Here is a 21,564-nt window from a genome sequence, read left to right as displayed (position 1 = left end):
TAAGCCTAGGAGTAGGCAGCAAGTTCGTCACACCTTTTGAGACTTTAAATGCTCATATCTATCTATCTATCTATCTATCTATCTATCTATCTATCTATCTACCTACCTATCTATTTTAGTTAGAGACAGGGTCTCACTCTGTCACCCAAGCTGGAGTGCAGTGGAATGACCACAGTTCACTGTAATCTTGAACTCCTAGGCTTAAGTGATCCTCCCACTTTGGCCTCCCAAGTAGCTGGTACTATAGGTGCCTACCACCACAAAATTTTTAAAAATTTTGTGTAGAGACAAGATCTCCCTATGTTGCCCAGGCTGGTCTTGAATCCTGGCCTCATGTGATTCTCCTGCCTCAGCCTCCCAAAGTACTGAGATATGGCCAACAAATATTAATTCTAAATTAATTATCCTTGGAAAGAACTGCTAACATGTACTGAAACTTATCTTCAATTTTCCCAGAAGGCTCCACGTTTGCATCAACTTAAAAAAAAAAAAAAAAAGTTTGGTTCTTTAAAATTCTTAATGGTGTCTGCCCGCAGCAGACTTAAGAGTAGTTAGCTACTGGCAATAGAGCCAACCTTATGAGCTCAACTGGCCATCCTAGATATACACTGTGGCAGGAAGGTCCTGGTGAGAAAGAACAAATGAATAAGTAAAATTCCATCACTATTTCAGGAAAAAGCAGCTCATGAGGCAGCAGCATTTTCTTCATTCATAGAGGATAGTGATTGATATTGAGTATAATTTGTACCTTTCTTTGAAAGGTTTAATGAAAGTAGCCTAACAGCCTTAAGTTTTTATTTTCATTATCGAGACAATCATGTGAGCACCTACTAAGTGAGATGCATTCTCACTGGATTCTCACTGGATCAGAGAGAAAACTGCATTCTCATTGGATCACACATGCAATATGGTGCTTGACTATGAGCACTGGGAGCACAGAGTGCTTATAATCAATCACTTCGTACTAACTAGTGTAGTTCCTGGCATGCAGAGAACACAACAAAAGTTAATTGAAAAGAATGAATAAATAATGAAGGGAAGAATTACATGGACTCTCAGAAACTGCTAGAAATTATCTGTGTTCATTGTAGCTTGTCTCCCTACTGGACCATAACCCCATGAAAGCAGACACTTCATCTGACTTATCTAGTGTCTAACAGTATCCAACGTAGTAACTTATTTGTGGAATAAATGAATAAATACGCACATGAAAAATATTTTCTAGTTGGAGAAAATACAGTCATTTATTCAACTTTGACCTGTCTTAATACAATGTACTTATATGTGGAAGTACAAATTGGATAAGTTTAAAAGATAGGATGAACTCGTATCAGTACATTCAAATCTTCAATGATAAGAACACTTCTGTTTTTCTTTCCTATAGTTCCTGGCTAGATCTTGTGCCATAACAACTGCTCAGGATGTAGTTATGAACCAAGGAAATTTAAGAAAGAATTAGTAATTTACTTTTATTTTTCCCTTCAACTGGTAAGGGGAAAGATAAAATATGCATTTTATAAAACAAATATAGAGCACAATGTGTGGCAAATTCAGAATGGGGTAAAATATTTTAGGAAAAGTCATAATTCTTAAATTAAGAAGGGTTAATATATTAAAAGATGAGAATATTTGTCTTTTGAATGTAGTCCAAATTAGAAGCCAACAGAGAGAGAGAGAGAGAGAGAGAGAGAGATTTTACTTCAGCTTAGCAAAGGATCAAAATAAATTAAACATGTTTGCAATGTCTCTGCAACAAAATTCAAGGTGTACACATGTAAACAAGAAAGAATAAGATTAGTGGTCTGTTTATTTCCCAATATTTTTTCCATAGTTGGCTTTAAAATGATCTATCTAAATTTACCTGTCACAACACTTTAAATCTAATTAATCTCTGTGAAGGGGTATTTATAAGGTAAAAGGACAACAGCCCCATAACAATATTTCATACAAAGCTTTCAATTTTCATTTTTCAATCACAAACATGTTAATTCAGTGCTACATTAAAAATACGAAGAATTAACAACTTCTTTATAGGTTGATGAGGAAATGCTTTAAAACAGGACTCAGGTTGCATAAACTTCCTATATCTCATTTATTTTTAAAGATCAATTAAATATCCTGTTTGAATATGCTTCCATAAAATAATTACCTCTAGGTTCTACAGCACAGAGGAACAGATGAGACCCATCAATTTCAAGTTCCCTTTCTGTACTTGTTTGCAAGTAGAGATGATCCCCAGACCACATTTTTACATTGCTTTTGTCAGCCATGTTGAATCTAATCTAACACATTCAAATTCAAGTAAGTTGAGGACTAGGACTAAGTTTAGCCCACATCTAAAATCTTTGCTTTTTTTCCCAGCTGGGATTGGCTAGTTCTCAAGAAGGAAGCAGAGAAAAGTTAAGCCAAAGAAAAAAATGGGGCTGAAGGCCTGACTGTCCATAGGCTGATGGTGCCCAGAGAGTGGTGCTAAGCAGCTCTGACAATGATGCTGCTTAGTTGGTGGCTTAAAACAAAACAAAACAAAAAATAGACTTGGCCATGACATATAGGCCCCTATCTGAGTAATCAATGTGATCAGATGTTTCACAATACTATCAGAACTACCTGGTTCCAAAACATATCTCATAGTGAATCACAGGCCACTCATTCCAACTGGTTCTGAACTATTACATATTTTCCTTTTGATTAGACTTTTAAAAGGTGATTTTTTCCAACTTACCATCTTTCCATAGGCTGAACAATTCAACTGTCCCCATATGAAAAACCTTGCTGCTTCTACATACTGAAATTTAATTTAGTGACTTGAGAACACTTGCTTAATTAATCAACTTTATTTAACCCTAACTAGGGAATATTTATGATATCTCCAAGCTTCAAATTAAAACAATCTTATAATACATTCAATTTTATTCTACAGTTTATTAATAAAAATACTGAACATTAAGATTTGGAATAGATTCTTTGTAGGACTTTATTAAACATCTCTTCCTTACTTGACATTTCTCTGCATTTGGTTTTTCTTGGCCAATTCTTTGCCCATTTTGGAAAAAAACTTATGTAATCCAATGTTGTTCTATTTTTTGTGTATGTCCTAAAATAAACATTATGCAGAATCTTCAATATCTACATAAAACAGATCTGTATAATAATAAAATGACTTGTACGAAGCCTTTACAAATTACCACATTTAAAGTGGAGAAGAGAAATTAATTCATTGTAGAGTGCTTTATGGTTTCTGTGATCACTTATTATATGTATAGTCCTTTGAGGCTTAATTTCTAATGCTTAAGAGATGTTGAAAGAAATAATCTGTAATACACAAACACATGAATACATGTGGGATTTTTAAAAAATCATAATAAATCCATGATGTCAATGAACGTTTGGCATGAAAATAATAAAGGCTTAATATTTTGCTTTCAAGTAAAAGTACTACCCAGTTCCATATATGAGACAAATATACCCAACATGAATTTTTCTAACTGTTCTTTTTAATATATAAAACATTTTATAGACAATATTTCTTTTGTTTCCTTTTCTCATAAGGGCTAGATTATGGTTAATATCTCATGACACCAAAAGTAATACTGCAACAGATATTAAAGCATTTTTTCAGCCACTTATTCTATAAAATATTAATTGCAAGCTTGTGCATGTGCTGTATATATAGGAGATTAGGTAACTGAGTTCCTGCTCAGTTCCAAATCAATAAAAGATAATATGCACAGCATCAATCATCATTCACTCTTCCTTTAGTGGAAGATTTTTAAAATATATATTTAAGCACTCATGGAGACAACGCAAGCTAGAGAAGATGTGAATAATACTTACCTAGGAAGGACAGGTTTTTCTCTAGAAGCAAGTCTCTCAGCAGGACCTCATGCTCATGACCAATGGCACTGGGAAGTTTCAGTTAAGGGGGTAACACAGGCAGAATTATACCAGCAGGAAAATGCTAATACCAGGTCTATACTTTGAGCAGCCATTTTCACCCTTAGTCCACATCTTTGAGGAATGAAATCTCTACACACATCCCCTCATTTAAATAATTTGATAGAATTTGTCTATAATTTTTTAAAACTTTTTTTTTTTTTAATAGAGACAAGGTCCTGCTCTGTTGCCCAGGCTGGAGAGCAGTGGCACAATCATAGCTCACTATAACCTTGAACTCCTGTGCTCAAGCAATCCTCCCACCTCAGCCTCCCGAGTAGCAGGGACTACAGGGGTGTACCACCCACCATGCCTGGGTAATTTTTTTTTTTTTTTTTTAGAAATGGAATCACACTATGTTGCTCAGGCTGGTCTCAAACTCCTAGGCTCAAGTGATTCTCTGACCTCGGCCTCCCAAAGTGCTGGGATTACAGGCATGAGCCACTGTGTCCAGCTTTTTCTATAATTTTTATATATATTTTGGCAAACAAAGTTTTTAAATGGATGTGTGCTTGTATTTTGAAAAGAAGGAGAGTCATTTTAAATGTACTTTAATCTGTGTTAAAAATCTTTCAATTCAGCTGGGCAAGGTGGCTTGCACCTATAACCCCAGCCACTCTGGAGGCCGAGGTGGAAGGATCACTTGAGGCCAGTTGGGTAAGGTAGCAAGGCTCCCGCTCTTAAAAAAAAATTGTAAAAAAAATTTTTTAAATTAAAATCCCTCAACTCAATTTAGCATACATTTATTAAGCACTTAATAGGTACAGTAAAGAATACCAGGCAGCCTTTGCCCTAGAAGAATTCCTAATCTTAGAGAGTTCTGTAAATCTTCTGCGAATTCACATTTGTCATCAGGCCAACACTTAGAAACTTCTTTGTTTCACTTCCAGTCGACTGTTGTTGAACTTTTGCGACTGGCAAGCCAAACAAGTAACTTGTTAAGAATATATGTAATCTGCAGGAAAGACATCTTAGTAAAGAGTTGTGGATTAGGGTGTGGGTACAGAGGCTGTTTCAAGAGTCTTTTTCTCATGTGTGTATGCATATGCATGTATCTGTATCTAAATAGATATACATATGAATATACATTTTTTCGATGCTTACTATGTGGTAGGCACTGTGTTAAGTGATTTTAGTATGTTATTTTATCCTCATAATTATAATCCTTATTTTATAGATGAGAAAACCGAGGCCTGGAAGGAACCTGCACAGGGCATATAGTTAATGAGTGGCAAATAAGACAATAACAACAAGATCTCTGTCAAGTCTATGTTTATGAACTCCATATAGCTTCTCAAAAAGTATTAAAATTATAGAATAATAATTGATAACAGCTAATATTTCTTAAATATAATGTATGAAGCCTTTGTGCTAAATACTTTGAGATACCATCTTATAATAGCCACACAAGTAGATACTATTATTAGTCCCCCACCTTTTTTTTTTTTTTTGAGATAGACTCTTGGTCTTGCCTAGGCTGGAGTGCAGTGGCACAATCTCAGCTCACTGCAACCTCTGTCTCCTGGGTTCAAGCAATTCTTCGGCCTCAGCCTCCCAAGTAGCTGGAATTACAGGTGCCTGTCACCACGCCCAACTATTTTTTGTGTTTTTAGTACAGACGGAGTTTTACCATGTAGGCCACGCTGGTTTCAAACTCCTAACTTCAAGTGATCTGCCCATCTCAGCCTCCCAAAGTGCTGAAATTACAGGTGTGAGCCACCGCACCCAGCCTTTTAGTCACATTTTTACAATTAAGGAAAGTAAGGTTCAGGGAGGCTGGGGAATTTGCTGAAGGTCCCATGGCTGGTAAATAATGAAATCAGGAGTGGAACATGGAAGTGCTGTGTATTTTCCAAACAGATGAGATTGTCCAAAGTCTGAAAAGGAGTGTTATCCTAGTCTAGTATTTCAACTGACTCAAAAGCATTTGCATTTGGTAATAATTATGTGAATCATTACCTTCATTGTCCTTTTCACTGATAACATCAACCTGGTCATGTCACTCCTTGGCTTACCAGAGAAGCTGATTCTGATCATGCACTGCACGAGTTCAACTTAAATAAAACTTCTATGTCATTTGTAAAAAAAAAAAAATTCCTAGAGAATTATCTTGCATTTTACCAATACAGAATACAGGTGAATATGGTTTAAATCTTAGAATTCAAGAGATGTGGCCATTTATGTTCCAGCAAAACATGCCCTAAGTCATCATTATTGCCTTTTCCTCCAGTTGTCCCTTGCCCTCCAAGGCACACAGCTGTGCTTTTTAAATTTCTAAAGAGAAACAAAATAAAGGAACACATTTTTAAATCACAAAATTTCACAAATTTTCAGAGTCCATTGAAGACATTTGATGAATAACTCTCAATGGTCTCTCATTACTAGGGGCATCCCACATTTTAGAACTAAATTATTTACTTCTATTCCACATAAATGTGCTCTCATTTTTATTGTTGTAAATTATTTACATCTAAAATGTTGAATCATGAAACTGAGGTTTCTGATGGTACAGAAATGAAACCCACAGCATTTGAAGCTTCCTGCATCATTATCTTTCCTTGCTTCACAGTTTATGCTTTTGTCTAATAGCTGTGTCCTGGAGTCACACTTTGGAAAGTTGAGGTGGCTGATTTCTCACATTTTTTCCTTGGTGAGTATAAGCTGTGGTGGGAAAGGTGTAGATGGGCATGGCTGCATAGGAAAGAATACAGTAGACAACAAAAAAAAGGAGAAAGCACAATAATGATGTATATACTCTTTGCTAACTGTGCTTTCTGTGATGTCTTACTAGTAAATGACCAATTTACTTTATTCTACTTACACAAACATAATATTTTCATAATGCACTAAGAAGGTTTAGCACCTATCTTATTTACCGAATGTGTGCTTTCTTTCTCACAACATGATGTAATTTACTGAGAGTAAGCAATGTAAATATTACTAAACTATCAGAAAAACAAACAGCACATTTACTCACATGAAAAACAATAATTTTTATTCAGTGTGAAATAAAATAATTATTGCTGATCAGTCTAGGAAACATCTATGCAAGTGCATTTATACATTATATGAAACTGCTACTACTTCAATACAAAGACAACATCAGTTTCTCTGTAAACTTCCCAGCCTGTTTTATTTTGCATGACAAAAGCAATCACCAATTTGAAATTTTGGAAAGATATGTTTCTTAATTATGCTTTGCTTGATATAAACATATATAAAATGCAAAGTCTAGAAAATAAAACTTATAAAATCTGTAGTTTTGCTGGCAACAGACATAATGAAACTGCAAAAATTATAACCTAGTCAGTGAATGTAATTTATAGACATATGTCATTATCTTTATCAATTGAAATCATGTACTACATTAAATTCTACTGGCAATAACACAACCAAAAAAGGAAAGTGAATGATGGCAAAAATGTAAGGAAAATACTCCAGACAGAATTTATAATGCTCTATAAGCAAAAACACTTAGACTTTGTCTATAATAATACCTATTATTGATGTATGGCAGTGACCATGGGCAAAACTTGTAAATAACCTCACAAGCCATTTTCTTCACCAGCAATACAGCAATCTAGTTTCCCGTAAGCATCTCAACTATTACTGAAAAATAGCCTCCCGGCATTTACAAAGCAGTTGACTTCATACTTTAGTCCATGCATACATAATTAGATAGTTATATTTAAAATCAATATGCAATCCTTCAAAAGACATTATGCTTTTAAAACCTTAACTTTAAATTGATTTTTAACTATTTTATGTGCTTTAAAATTAACATGTAATTCAACCCCAGATACTCTGAGATGGTGTTAGTTGTTATATGAATGTGCTAAACTTTATCAGTGTAACAACATGAGGTTGGCACCCCTACAATTTCTAACACTATCATTAATTTTATACTGAATATAGAAGTACAATTTCACTTTGGTTTAATAAAAAGGTGAGCTTGGGATAATGCTGTGTTTTTACTAATTTAAGCTAGACTGGAGAAACAGACTTGGAGAATAAATACATAAAGGGCTATATCTTCAATACTGAATATTCTTGTAAGAGGGCTCTGTTAAAAGGTTATTTATCAAAGATTAACTTTACTTATATAGGCATGATTTTCTTATTAAAAATGTTACGACTCTAAGCCTTTGTGAAAGAAGGTGGAATATAAACACATACATGTACATGATTTGACTAGCAGGAGTTTCCAACAAAAAGCCTCCTAACTAGTAATTACTGAGTCACAATTCATCACAGTGCCATCCATGCTAACAAAATCCATACCAGGAGGGACATGTTTATATTATTAAGGGGGTGAAATTCATGGACTCGGATAGAAATTATTCTCATAAAAACTACTCATTATTTACCATTTAAATAGCACTTTTGAGGATTATCAAAAACCTTGCTGTTGCCACAATACTACTAAATTTATTGATTAATAATGTCCTACTTTATGTAGTTACTGTCTGCTCAATCTTGTTTTAAAAAGTGAACATTAACTCTTTAGTAATCTCAATGTCTTTAATGAAAAGTGACTGGACATCTGTTTTCACAACCTTAAATGTATTCCAGGAGGAAAAATTAACTTGATTTCTCTAAAAATGTTTATTAGGAATCCAAATGCCGGCTCAGATTGTAATCAGCATTTAAGCAATAAGAATCTGTTGCCTTTAAAATGTGATGTCTCTGGAAGCATTTTAATCACAACCTCCTTTAACTCCCAGGCTCTAAATTTATTCTAGTAAATTCAACAAAATTTGGCTCATTTTAAATGGAAATTTGTTATATTTTTAAAAAATGTTTACTGGGATGGGTAGATACATTCCAAGACATTACGTTACCTGCTTAATGACTCTGTACCTGTAAACTCATTGAAAACCAGGCAGTTTGAAATAAGCATGTGAATGTGTAACTGCTGAATTGACATCTTCCTGTGGTCTATCTGATATTTCTTAAGCTGTAAAAAAGAATGGTCTGTAGTGACCCTCCAGTTGATTGAATGTAAAATAGAAGAGTATGAAATGTGTTTTGTGAAGCAGAACTTTATGTCAGGTTAAAGCTAGACACATCTCCACTGAGTCTAAGCTCGTCAATTGCGCACCTAAAATTTTATGGGAAAGGATACTGCTTGATGCAGTCCACCAGTGGTCCATAACAGCAGTCGTTCACAATGCACTGCAGACAAATAAGAAAAGGGGTTTGGGTGGGGTGACTACAAAAACTATTACAGTAAACAGTATCCTAAAAGCAGTAATTACTTTTCTTCCCCCACCACTCCCCAAAAAAGAAAGCTATCAAAAGATGGTTCAGATTTAATCACAGAAAACAAAAATTGCATGCTTTTTATTCACTATAAAAGCAAGCTATTAAAAAGTGAAATGCTCTTCTCGCAAATATTGCATTGCCATTTATGGTGCACCCTGACCTCAGTGATAGTTTATGATGACAGTAATTAAATGAGGTTTAAAATCCTTTACTCTGCTAGGCAGATAACAGCATTGCCACTGAAAATAGACAGCTGTGATTAATACCTGATAGACCTGATTTGCTAGAACTCCATCTGGAATCTGAGAAGGGTCCCGTAGCATACTATTTATAACAGACTTGGAGGCTGTAGACGAAAAGAGATGAACTGTTAGCAGATAGTCAACATACTTTGAATGCAACACGAGGAGTGACATATACCTACATATATGCAAACCATGAAAACAAAAATATGACTGGCACTAATCATTTTTTCCTTTTTCTATAACCTAACAGAAGCTTTTAATTAGACCATTTTGCCAAGTTTATATGCCACACTGCCAGATTTGATGATGACCTAATTTTTCCAAGGTAAATTAACAAGTACAGACCTAAAGCATATGTCTCTTTTGTAGATAAATAAGCTTCTAAAAAACCCATTTGGGGTAAAAAAAAAAAAAAAAAAAAATCAGAAAATATTTACCTTTTGCAGGTAGTTATTTTATAACCAAGCATATGTATATGAAGAGTTTAATGAAGACAGATCAGATCTGAAGTCTTTGAATCTGACCTGTCTTCACTAAACTCTTCATATACATATGCTTCAATTATATCAATTAAAATGACTTTCAGCCATGAAAGAATCTTCTAATTCTAAACCTTTCCAAAATAATTCTCATCAACTGCCATAAAATTCTATCTCCATTCCACAAGTGAGGAAAGTAGGTAAAACTGATTGAATTGAGAGAATCTTAAATAAGGAAAATATACACAGAGAGAGACACACACAAGTTTTCCACTCAAAATATGCCTCAACTTGCAAATTAAGTTGAACCCCAAGGGAACTGCTATAGAAGAAGTGGAGGCACTAAGGGAGGCATCTGATGAAGGTGCTATAGCAAGTGACATCCTTTGGAAAGCAAGGTAGGAGATCCTGATCTCGCTGCTCACTAGGCATGTGGCAGCCACAGTAGCCACAATTCCTTTTAATGCATGGGAGAAGGGCAGGTCTCTAGGCTGAAGCTAAGTCAGGTGTTGCCTAGGAATCGATTATTTCAAGGCCTCCGGTGGAATTATTCACCACAATTTAGCAAAATGGCTTATGGTCTGATCCACACAAGCACAAATTAGAATGCATACTGAATAATTATCTAATTATCATCATTCAAGTTCTGAGATAATTTCAGGTCTAATTTGTTTTCTTTTAAGATTATGTTCTTTATCAAGCTCTATACTATAAGAACACCGATACATAAGATAAATGTTAGTGGCCAGGCGTGGTGGCTCACCTCTGTAATCCCAGCACTTTGGGAGGCCAAGGCGGGTGGATCATGAGGTCAGGAGATTGAGACCATCCTGGCTAACAAGGTGAAACCCTGTCTCTACTAAAAATAAAAAAAATTAGCAGGGCGTGGTGGCGGGCGCCTGTAGTCCCCAGCTACTTGGGAGGCTGAGGCAGGAGAATGGCATGAACCCGGGAGGCGGAGGTTGCAGTGAGCAGAGATTGAGCCACTGCACTCCAGCCTGGGCAACAGAGTGAGACTCCATCTCAATAAAAAAAAAAAAAGAAAAAGAAAAAATGTTAGTAAATACTGTGGAAATAAGGAAATTACATCTTATTCACTTAAGAATAGTATTGGGTCTGCAAAGAAAAAATGAAGTACAATTATTTTAATTACTGCCCACTCTTAGTCATATAACTGCATGCTTATAGCAACACTTATGTACTTAGCCATTTGTGAACATGTGTTTGCACTGCAGGTGAAAAGGTCATATGGAATCTCCAAAAGAGCATCACCCAGCTATCCTATCCAGCCCTATCTCTACAACTGGCTCTGCAACCTTGGCAAGTTACATAGCTTCCCAAGTTTAATGCCCATTGCTATCTGTAGAAAGTGAAAATATTATTTAAGCTGACTACCTAAATAAAGTGTTCTTGTGTGGTCTCTAGAGAGAATAGCTAAAGCAGTATTTTGCTAAGTTTAAGTAATAATAAGAATCAAATCAAACTTAGGTATTTACTTCATACAAACCATAGGTTGGACTCAATTATTTCTGAAAGCAATTACCATTGATAAGTGGTACAAATATCGGGAATAGGAAACAATGAATCATCCTCTTATAAAAGAAAAGATTATAGCAGTAATAGTATTTAAAAAATAATGTGCCTGGTAAATTCAGTATTCCCAACCTAATTCTAAGGCCTGGCCAGTCAGAGGAGACCAAAGCAGTTGTCCATACCTTTCATCACCTTCTCAAGGGAACTCTCTCTGGCCTGCCACTCGAGTCACCACATGGTAATGGCAGACACATTCTTTTATGTTGCCCATAATGCCAGCAGAGGCTCAAGGAAATAGTAGCACCTTCTCTGTATGGACCCAGTCATGGTACATTCCAACTCTGATACCCATGTGAGGAAGAGTTCACTAATATTTAAGTGGCTATGGCTAAAAATGCTATCCTATAAAAATTACAGATCTCATATCAAACTATTTGCAAACTCCTGGCTAAAATAATAAAACAAAGGCTGTTTTTTAAAAAAAGAAAAGAGACAATACTCTGTGACATAAGAAAAGTAGGTCATTTATTTTCAGCCAAAAAAGGGAAATATCAAAAGAAAAAATAAACTGATGACATAATTTTCCTCACAATATAAATTTTAGAGCAGTGGTATGCTTATCAGGATGAAGAATCATAGGCAATAAACTTTTTTTAAAAAGTCTGAATATGTTGAATAAACACTATTCAAATGAAAGGAAACTTGCCAGAGGAAGTCAGTTGTTTTAAATGGAATAAGAGTAAAAAGTATACATTGAGTCCACATTTATTTTAACCTCAACAAAATGTCTTTTCTCTTCTTGCAACCCACCATTTTTTAGAGCAAGAGAGAAAGTTCTTCTAGGAAGTGACTGCCTGTGCTGCGGACCCAGGATGTATCTGCCAAACACACACAGCTCTTTCCACTCAGGCTTCATGAAAGCATGTTGGTGTCTCAAATCAAGCCAGAGAGCGTAAACCCACTTTTACACACATATTCTGAAGCTTAGGAACTGCCATCTCAAAGAAATGAATAATAACATCAACCAGATAGGTAAATACAATTGGACAACCTTGTCATGGCCAGGGCTAAGAGGTCTCAAGAAAGCCTGTGTCTTTTATGGAATCTGTTCCTAGACCACCTCTGGCCAATTTGCATCTGGCTTTTTTAACCACGCATGGACAGGATTCCTATTCTCCTCAACCTTTGGTAGAGGCATTCATTCTGTTGATTTCACACTTTGCCTCTTTCACTGCAGGATTATAAGGAACAGGATTACAATTTTCTACAATGTATGTACAAAGCAGAAATGTATGAGTCACTAGAGCTAGCTTCACAAGAATAAGAGAGCCTTGGTACTTGTTAAAGCATGCTACAGCAGACAGGGAACAGGCAATGCCTGGACTAAGGCATAATGCCTAAGATTATGAACTTTTCGTTGTGAAGTATTTTTAACATAAAGAACTAATATAATAAACATCTGTGCACTCACCACCCTGACCTAACTTCTAAATCTGCGATAAATTTGCTTTAGATAGTCTCATATTAATTTGTATAAGCTTTTTTTTTAAAAAAATTCCTCAGTCTTGCTAGAGGTTGGTTTTACTAATATTTTCATGAGACCAAATGTTGGCTCTGTCAATCCTCTTTACTGTACCATTTCTTCTAATTTCATTGAATTTATCCTTTTTCATCATTATTTCCTCGTTCCCACTTTGAGTTTGCCACATTACTCTTTTACTATTTTTATAAAATTCATTTTCAATTTTTTATTTTAAAACATACTTTTCAAGGCTATAATTTTTCCTCTAAATTTTGCTTTAGCTACATGTCACAATTTTTTCGTCATTCATTTATAAACAGTTTATACTTTCCATTATTTCATCTTTGACCCATAAGTTATTTAAAAACATGGCTTTCTGCTGTTTCTAATTTGTGATGTTTATATTAATATGGTTTGTTTTACTTTCTTTGTGTTTTTATATGTGATCAATTTTTGTTCATGTTTTATAGGTCTTCAAAAAACTGAAGTTCCTACTTTTGAGCTGCAAGGTTCAGATATGTCTAGTAGGTTAAGATTTTAATTGTATTATCCAAATCTTCTGTATCCTTGTTATTTTTTTTTCAACTACATATGAAATAATCATCTACTACTACTGTGGAGTTGTCAGTTTCTCCTTATAATTCTGCCAATGCTTGCTTTCTGTATTTGGAGACTATACTGTTGGGTGCCTGCACTCTCAATTGTTATACATAGACTTCTTGGTAAGTACGTCTTTTGGCAAAGTCATGACTTTCTTTAACTCTAATAAAGGTTTTCTCTTAAATTTAATGCTACCTAGTGGTAATACTTCTGCAATACTTTTCTTTTGGATAGTATCTGCCTCACATATCTGGTGTTCCATTCCTTTTTATTGGTGTTATTAGTTTTTTATTTTCTAATGGTAATTTTTATTGTACTAATTTCCCCATTTCTTTACTTTGAACTTTATTGTGTCATTATGTCTTATGATTGATTCATAAATAGTATTTTGTTGGATTTTCTAAAATCAAATTTGAAAATCTATGCTTTTTTAAAAATGTGAATTTAACCCATTTACATTCATTACAACTGATACATTCAGGCTTATTTTTAATCTCTTATTTTCTATGTTCTGCTAATCATTCTCTTTCCTTCTCCTCTTTTTTCCCTACCTTCTAGTTAATTAAGTTTTCTTTATTCCCCTATTACCCTTTATTCCCTTGGGAGTAATACATTCTACATTGATTTCTCCTTCCCTCCCTCCCTCCTTTCCTCCCTCCCTCCCTTCCTTCCTTCCTTTTATTCTCTTGGAAATAATACATTCTACATTGATTTCTTCCTCCCTTCCTTTCCTCTCTTTCCTTCCTTCCTATATTCCTTCCTTCCCTCCCTCCCTATCCCCCTCCCTCTCTCCCTCCATCCCTCTGTCACTCCGTCTTTCCTCCCTTTCCTCCCTTCCCTCCCTCCCTCCCTCCCTTCCTTCCTTCCTTGCCTCCCTCCCTCCCTCTCCCTCCCTGACTCCCTCTCTCTCTCCCTCCTTCCCTCTCTCTCTCCCTCCCTCCCTCTCTCCCTCCCTCTCTCTCTCCCTCCCTGCCTCTGTCCTTCTGTCTGTCCCTCTGTCCCTCCATCCCTCCCTTCTCTTTCTTTTTTGTATTTTTTTAGTAGAGACAGGGTTTCACCATGTTGCCAGGCTGGTCTTGAACTCCTGGGCTCAAGTGATTCACCTGCCTCGGCCTCCAAAAGTGCTGAGATTACAAGCATGAGCTACCGTGCCTGGCCTCTGTGATGATTTCTTTAGTAGTTCTCTCAAAGAATGTTCAAACTGAAACAATATCTAATCTTTATCAGTAACATCTTTGTTGTTTTACATATAAATAAATTGAAACACATTCATTCCAATCAGGAAGCCTCCTTCTAATACATCACTCAGCTAATGAGCTTCTCAGTGACTGTTACTTCAAAGTCTATCTGCTCTTTTTTTACACAATTCTATCAGCCTCCATGTTATTGTGTCTGTTATTTTTGTTCAACAATCTTGTTTGTAATATAATTTCCCAATTAGTCTCTATGATGTTAAATTTTATTTGTCAACTTGACTGGGCGATGGGGTACCCAGATATTTGGTCAAACATCATTCTTTTTTTTTTTTTGGCAGGGTCTTGCTCTGTTGCCCAGGATGGAGTGCAGTGGTGTGATCTCAACTTACTGCAGCCTCAACCTTCCAGGCTCAATATATCCTCCCACCTCAGTCTCCCTGGTAGCTGGGACTACAAGTACACGCCACCACACCCAGCTAATTTTTGTATTTTTTTGTAGAGACAGGGTTTCTCCATGAGGTCCTGAACTCTTGGGCTCAAGCAATACACCTGCCTCAGCTTCCCAAAGTGCTGAAATTACAGGTATGTGTGACCTTGCCCGGCCCAAACATCATTTTGGGTGCGTCTGTGAGGGTATTTCTGGACGACATTAAAATTTGAATGTAAACTGGGTAAAACAAATTGCCCTCCCTAATGTGGGTGGGCCTCATGCAATCCACTGAAGCACTGACTAGAACTAAAAGGCTGGGTAAGAGAGAATTCTTTCTGCCTTGGAGCTGAAACATTAGTTTGCTTCCTGTCTGTGAACTCTAACTGAAACCTTGGCTCTTCCTGGGTCTCAAGCCTGCTGGCCTTCAGACCGGAATTATAACCACTGGCTCTTCTCATTCTCAGGCCTTTAGCCTGGGACTGGGACTACACTATCAGTTCTCTTGGGTCTCCAGCTTGCCAACTGTAACTCTTGAGGCTTATCAGACTCTATAATTGTATAAATCAACTACACATACATACATACACACACACCCACCTATTGGTTCTGTTTCTCTGGAGAACTCTAAGAGTTCATTTCCATTTTTTTAAACACTCAACGTTTATTTAAATTTATCAACACGTTTGCCATATTTCCTTTTTCAGCATTGCTTCTTGAATCCCATTCTCTCCTTTTGGGTTCAATATCCTTGTTACTGAAGCATCTCATTTATTAGTTCTTTCATCTGAAATCCCTGAGCATTAAAAATGCTTGCCTTATGTAAAATATCTGTACTTAGTTCTCACTCTTCAATAATAATAAAACATAGTATACAATTATAGGCTAAGGGTCATTTTAATTCAACTCTGGAGATTCTACTGTCTCTTGGGATCTATCATAACTTATAAGAACTCTAATGTCAGTCTAAAACTAATCCCTATATATGTAATTTGTCTTTTATCTCTGATTACTTTTAATATTTTATTTGACATTCAATGGTTTCATCACTGTGTGCCTAGATGTGGCTATTTGTATTTAGTCTGCTTGGAATTAGTCGTTTCATGAAGCTAAGAATGTATGCCTTTAACCAATATGAAAAATTCTGAGTCATTACAGCTTTGTCCTCTATTCTCTCCTCCGAAACTTGTATTAGACATCTGTTAGAAGATCTTATTCTATCCTCTATGTCTCCTACTCTAACAAAGTGTTTGTATTTCCCCTCTCTTCATCCTTGTGTCATATTAAGGATGCTTTCCTTACAGTCACCCTAGAATTCACTAAATTTTCTTGTAATCTAATTCTAATTTTCTCCTAATCTTTTTGTCTAATACATCACTCAGCTAATGAGCTTCTCAATGACTATTATTTCATTTCCACATTTTATTTTTTAAAAATCTGCTTTCTTACAAAATTCTATACTTTTTTATTTATTCAGTTATTTTTATTTACTCAGTTTATATATATATGCAAATATATAAAATGTTTAGATTTATTTTATACTTTATATACTTTGTCTTATAGTTTACAGTGTCATTTCCTTATCTCTAGTTCATGGTATTCTATTTTTCTTTCTTTCTCTTTCTCTGTCACTTCACCATGGTAATTGGTCTCCTCCATTGGCTTGTAAATTTTTATTTGGAGCTTATTTTCAGCATGAATTGTTTGACCTGCACTGTAGAATTAACCATGACATGTAGTTTCATGTTTAGTTTTGCAAAGACCAGTTTTATTGTTAATTTCTTTGCTTGGCCTTTCTGCAGTAAACAGGAGCATAAATTTCGACCCAAACCCACAAATAGTGCTGACTTATTTCTAATTTCTATTTGTTCTCTCAATACTCCACAACCCAAGGCCACATCCACCAAGCAAGCTTCCTTGCCATTTTCTCCAAGAAAGTAGAGTTTTTCTAGTCCTTTTTATATGGTTTGAGCTATACATGGAAGCTCAATTCCAGCTCTTAGTTGCATATCGTCCCTCGGGGGAGTTCAAAACCCAAGCCCAGCCCCTCGTGTCTATATCTGAAGTTAGCAATTTCTGTAGATCATTCTGAATATAGGTTCTTTCTCCATTTCTGATACCCAAAGATTTTACTTCTCTTGTTTATACCTGGTCACATATCTTTTAAAGTTTTAAAAATTTTGTCTATCGTTTCTATCTTTTTCATGGAAATATGGCCCATCAACAAAAGCTCACTCTGCCATGTTGTTGAAATTTTTGAAGGCCCTTTAGTAATAAGTTCAGGGGAATACTTATTTACTTTTTTGTTTGTTAACTTTTTTTGGAGCCAGAGTTATAAAACTATATTTGAAAAGATCCTTCTAAGAAGTTGGACTCCCAAACAATAGAAAGAAGGGCAAGTGACAGGCATACGGACAGGATGGGGAGTGGAATCACCTAAACTACTACTAAGGACCTCCCTACTGTTACGGCATCTGGGAAGCCAGGGGAAAGGGAGAATGGTCATTGGCGGCTATAAAATACATTGTTATCCTGATTCCTCCAACAGCTGCAATGATGTCTCAGGCCAAAGCACTGTGCTAATAATCAAGCTTGGGAAAGAAGACAACTTGTTTCTGTGGATGTGAGAATCAGTTCTATTAGATTCTCAAATATAACCCTCCGTTTTTTGCGTAGAGTGCTTTAAACAATTTCTCAACGTGCTCATTATTTGGCAATTTGGCCTTGGCTCAGTGGAGACAATTTGCTCTTCCTGTGGTCTCCACTGGGATGCATCACCTGGGTGCTGAAGGATTCACTTTGGTGGCGGCTCACTTGCATGTATGCCATGTGGGTGAGGGGCCCTGGCTTCCTGACACAAGACTTAGAGAAGTAAGACTTCTCTAAGGTCTGTTTGGGCTTCTCCTTGAAAAGGTTGGTGGGTTCCAAGAGCTAGCATCCCAAGATAATGATGCAGAAGTTTAAGGCCTCTTATGATCTAGACTTGAAAGTCATATAACAGGACCAATATTTTTATTTACATCTTCCTCAAAAGAAGAAAAATACGTCTTCCTTAAAAAAAGGTAAACTAGGAAAGACATGCAGAATAACACTTTCAAACAGAGAGGCAGTAAGGATAAGTGGTTATGAGCAGAGTCTAGAATCAGACAGACTTGGTTCGAGGCCTGGCTCTTCCAGCTACTAGTCATGTTATCTTAACAAGTTAATGTTGACACCTCTCGGTATCCTTGTTTGTAAAAGAGAATAACATCGGTGCTTACCTTGCAGGGCTGTTGTGAAGATGAAATAAAATAACACACTGTTATGCACTTGGGCTGTTTGAGACTTGGGATGTTATAGTTGATTTGACGAGATGTTTATAAAGTCAGGGCCCTGTTCTTTTCAAGTATATACTGCCATAGGCTTGAGAGACAGCCAAAAGTCAATCTATTCAACAGGCAAAATTTGCCAATGCCAGATTGATTCTCCCATCATACATACCCGCTCCCCCACCCCAGCCCATACACATATACACACTCTTTTGTGGCACTCAGTGCACAACCCACTACTAAAACTGGGCTCGAGAAAGAACTAGGTAGAAGTCCTTTCTACTTCTGTGTGTATTAGGTGAATGTGTTGTCACTCTTGGAAGGTTTGTTATTTAAGTCTTGTCTATAACCACATAGACAATTTAGACACATAGACAGATAGACAGATAGAAGAATTTTCCCCCAGATAAGGGCATTTCAAGCATTAGCAACCAAGCAAGTAAAGACTTTCCCAAGAATAACTAATATCACATCCATTTTTATAGCTCTTGCTTTCCTTAGCATGAGGTCAGAGAAGTAGCCAGCTACTGCTAGAAGAAACTGAGGCAAACAAGCAGGTGAAACATCTGTGCTCTCAAGACCCCGAAAGTCCTTCCTACTGCAAAGAATGCCTTTTGATTAGGCTGCACTTGAACTAAAACCAAAACAAGACTGTATATAGTTGGGATCCCTAATCTAAGATTTCAAATAGGTTTAAGCAAGATAGGGGAACTAGTATGGACTGACTGTGTACTGGATGGCACAGTCCTGCTGGCAATACTCCCAAGGTACACCAGGAGCTTTGCCTCTTCATGTGGCTGCTCCAGGGGCTGAGCTCCAAGACAGCAAAGCCTAAATATCAATTAGTATTTCATCTTTTCTTCCAGTGCTGGTTTAACGCCTTTGTATATCATGGTCACTAAGGTCCCAAGCTACATCTCCACAGGGGTTGACCTGCCAGTGTCTTTCCTGAACAATTTCCGTATTGCCAGTGGCCTGCAGAAGCCTACTTGCCCTTGCAGTTGGAACTACTCCTCAAGAATTCTAAGCACTAGCCCACTGGCTCTCCCACTGCATAAAAGTGAGATCTAAAGCAGTTTGTTCCCATTTGACAATCTGAATAAGAAATATCTTTTAACATTAGGGAATCCTATAGGGACAAATTAAATTATTCTCTCTAACTAGCACATAATCATGTAAGAAATAACTTAGACTAGAGCTATCAAATATAAAAGTATTATGTAAGGACAAGAGGAAGATATCTCCAAAGCATGAGTGTTCAGACTGATCGGAACCTTGTCTCAGGCAACTTGCAGCCTTGTAGCCACTATATGCCACCAATGCTTATCCAACAAACACACATTCAACAAACATTAATGAAGCACCTGGTTAATGCTATGAATATACTTAATTCTTCTCCACACTGACACACACATCTTCCAAATCTGGAATTTTTTTTCCTGACTTTCCTTTGGCTAAAACTTTGAGGCCTGGTTCAATGTTTACCTCCTCCACTAAAGCCTTCTCTTATTTTTTTCCAATCCACTTGCCTTCCCCTCCTTCATATTGCAGAATGGAGAGAACTCATATTGTGTATCGATCATTGGGCACTTGATTAAATGTCACTTTGTCAACAGATGACAAGAGATTGATCAGGATGCTGAAATTTTAAATTATGCCACATTAAAAAGGTGTCAATATTTTCTTAATATTGTCTTTAAATGTCTGGGGGTTTTCACATGGAAGAAGATTGAGGCTCATCGTGTGGTCAGCCCTAAGAAGATAAGAAAGAAATCTCACAAGTTTATTATTGGTGGTGAGGCTACAAGGTTTCAGATTTCAAGCTTGGATTTATGTGGCCCTTATTTAGTCTACACAGATGTTTCTTAACCTTTTTTTTTTATTCATTAGGACCCACCTCAGAAGACTTCTTATTTTTTCTTAATTGCTCCCCCCATGAAATTTTAATGCCACAGATATGCTGCATATCTGTTTACACAATCTCACCCCCTTTGAGAATGCATGGTTCACATGGAGGATTAAGGAATTGTTTGTGTCAGGGTATTTGGCAAGCTGCTTAAAAGCAGAAATGCTTATTTGTTACCACTCCAAAGCCGCTTTGCACAAAATAGCTACTCAACAAATTGCTGAATAAATACATTTACGAACACACTGCCAAAGGAAAGAGAAGACCACTCTTTCTCATAGGATACAATGGATCTTTAGGTAAACAGTGAAAACATCTAATGACTCATCTCCCAAAGAGGAGTGCTTATCACTAGCATAGGTATGTGACGTGACCTTATTAGCACACTTTTTTTTTTTGTTTTGTTAACAGTTATATAGTACTTTTTTTTTATATATATATATTTTTTTTATATAGTACTTTTATAAGTAGTTTAAACTTATGGTAAGAGATTCCATGGTATTACCTCCTCCCTCCTAGATTTTCCTCCAATTCATATATTAGCAATTAAAGTTTCAAGCTAGTGCTCCATGTAGAGCAAATATAGGGCCACATAATGAAGGGAAGCCCTCTTATGAGCTCACTGGGGCCCAACATGAGAGGTGAGACACAGGTAAAGCGAAAACTCCCATTCAAGATCAGAGGAGAAAGTTCATGGCAGCAAAGACCTACCGAAATTTACTGGGGTATCCAGAAAGCCTGACGAGATCAAATGTCTTATAGTCTATGAAAAGAAAGAAAACTAGATGCTTCTACAGTGGCTACTGGTATGACCAACTCTGTATTATTCAATGAGACAAGGGCAAGTCTCTGCTTTGCAAGTTGATGACTTCAAGAAGCCTCTCTAATAATTCCCTCTGGTAGCCTGCTCATTTATGTCTCCGGTGTTTCCAATTGCTGGCAAAGGCCCATACAACATCATGGTGTCTGCCTCAGTGCATAATTAGAAAGCAGTTAATTCTAAGTCATTAAAAATGTTGCCCAGGATTGGAAGTATTCAAGGAAAGAGGGCACAAAGTGTGTTCTTTTTCGGCAGGCTCCTGAATCTAATGGGAAAGAACAACCTGAACTTTATATCTTAAATTGTACGAGAGGGATAGGTAGGTAAGCA

General features: G+C 36.4%; 1 protein-coding gene across 19 annotated transcripts in view; it reads right to left on the bottom strand.

The window, feature by feature from the left end:
• Positions 1–21,564, bottom strand: part of CDIN1 (CDAN1 interacting nuclease 1) — a 252,677-nt gene that overhangs the window by 134,502 nt on the left and 96,611 nt on the right. For 17 of the 19 annotated variants that reach the window (XR_008513507.2, XR_008513508.2, XR_008513505.2 and 14 more), the window contains 3 exons: positions 9,465–9,544; positions 9,059–9,108; positions 3,835–3,902 (listed from right to left, as the gene is read on the bottom strand). The exons of the other annotated variants lie outside the window; for them this stretch is intronic. Coding sequence is in view for 13 of the 17 variants with exons in the window: in XM_009249676.4 (XP_009247951.2) it covers positions 3,835–3,902; positions 9,059–9,108; positions 9,465–9,544 (198 nt within the window). In the remaining 4 variants the exon portion in view is untranslated. The remainder of the gene's footprint in view (positions 1–3,834; positions 3,903–9,058; positions 9,109–9,464; positions 9,545–21,564) is intronic. 19 annotated transcript variants of the gene reach the window in all.

This window comes from Pongo abelii, chromosome 16 (assembly GCF_028885655.2).
Source record: "Pongo abelii isolate AG06213 chromosome 16, NHGRI_mPonAbe1-v2.0_pri, whole genome shotgun sequence".
In the NCBI taxonomy this organism is placed as follows: domain Eukaryota; kingdom Metazoa; phylum Chordata; class Mammalia; order Primates; family Hominidae; genus Pongo; species Pongo abelii.
The sequence above is the reverse complement of the archived record's forward strand: the minus strand, read 5'-3'. Positions and strand labels throughout refer to the sequence as shown.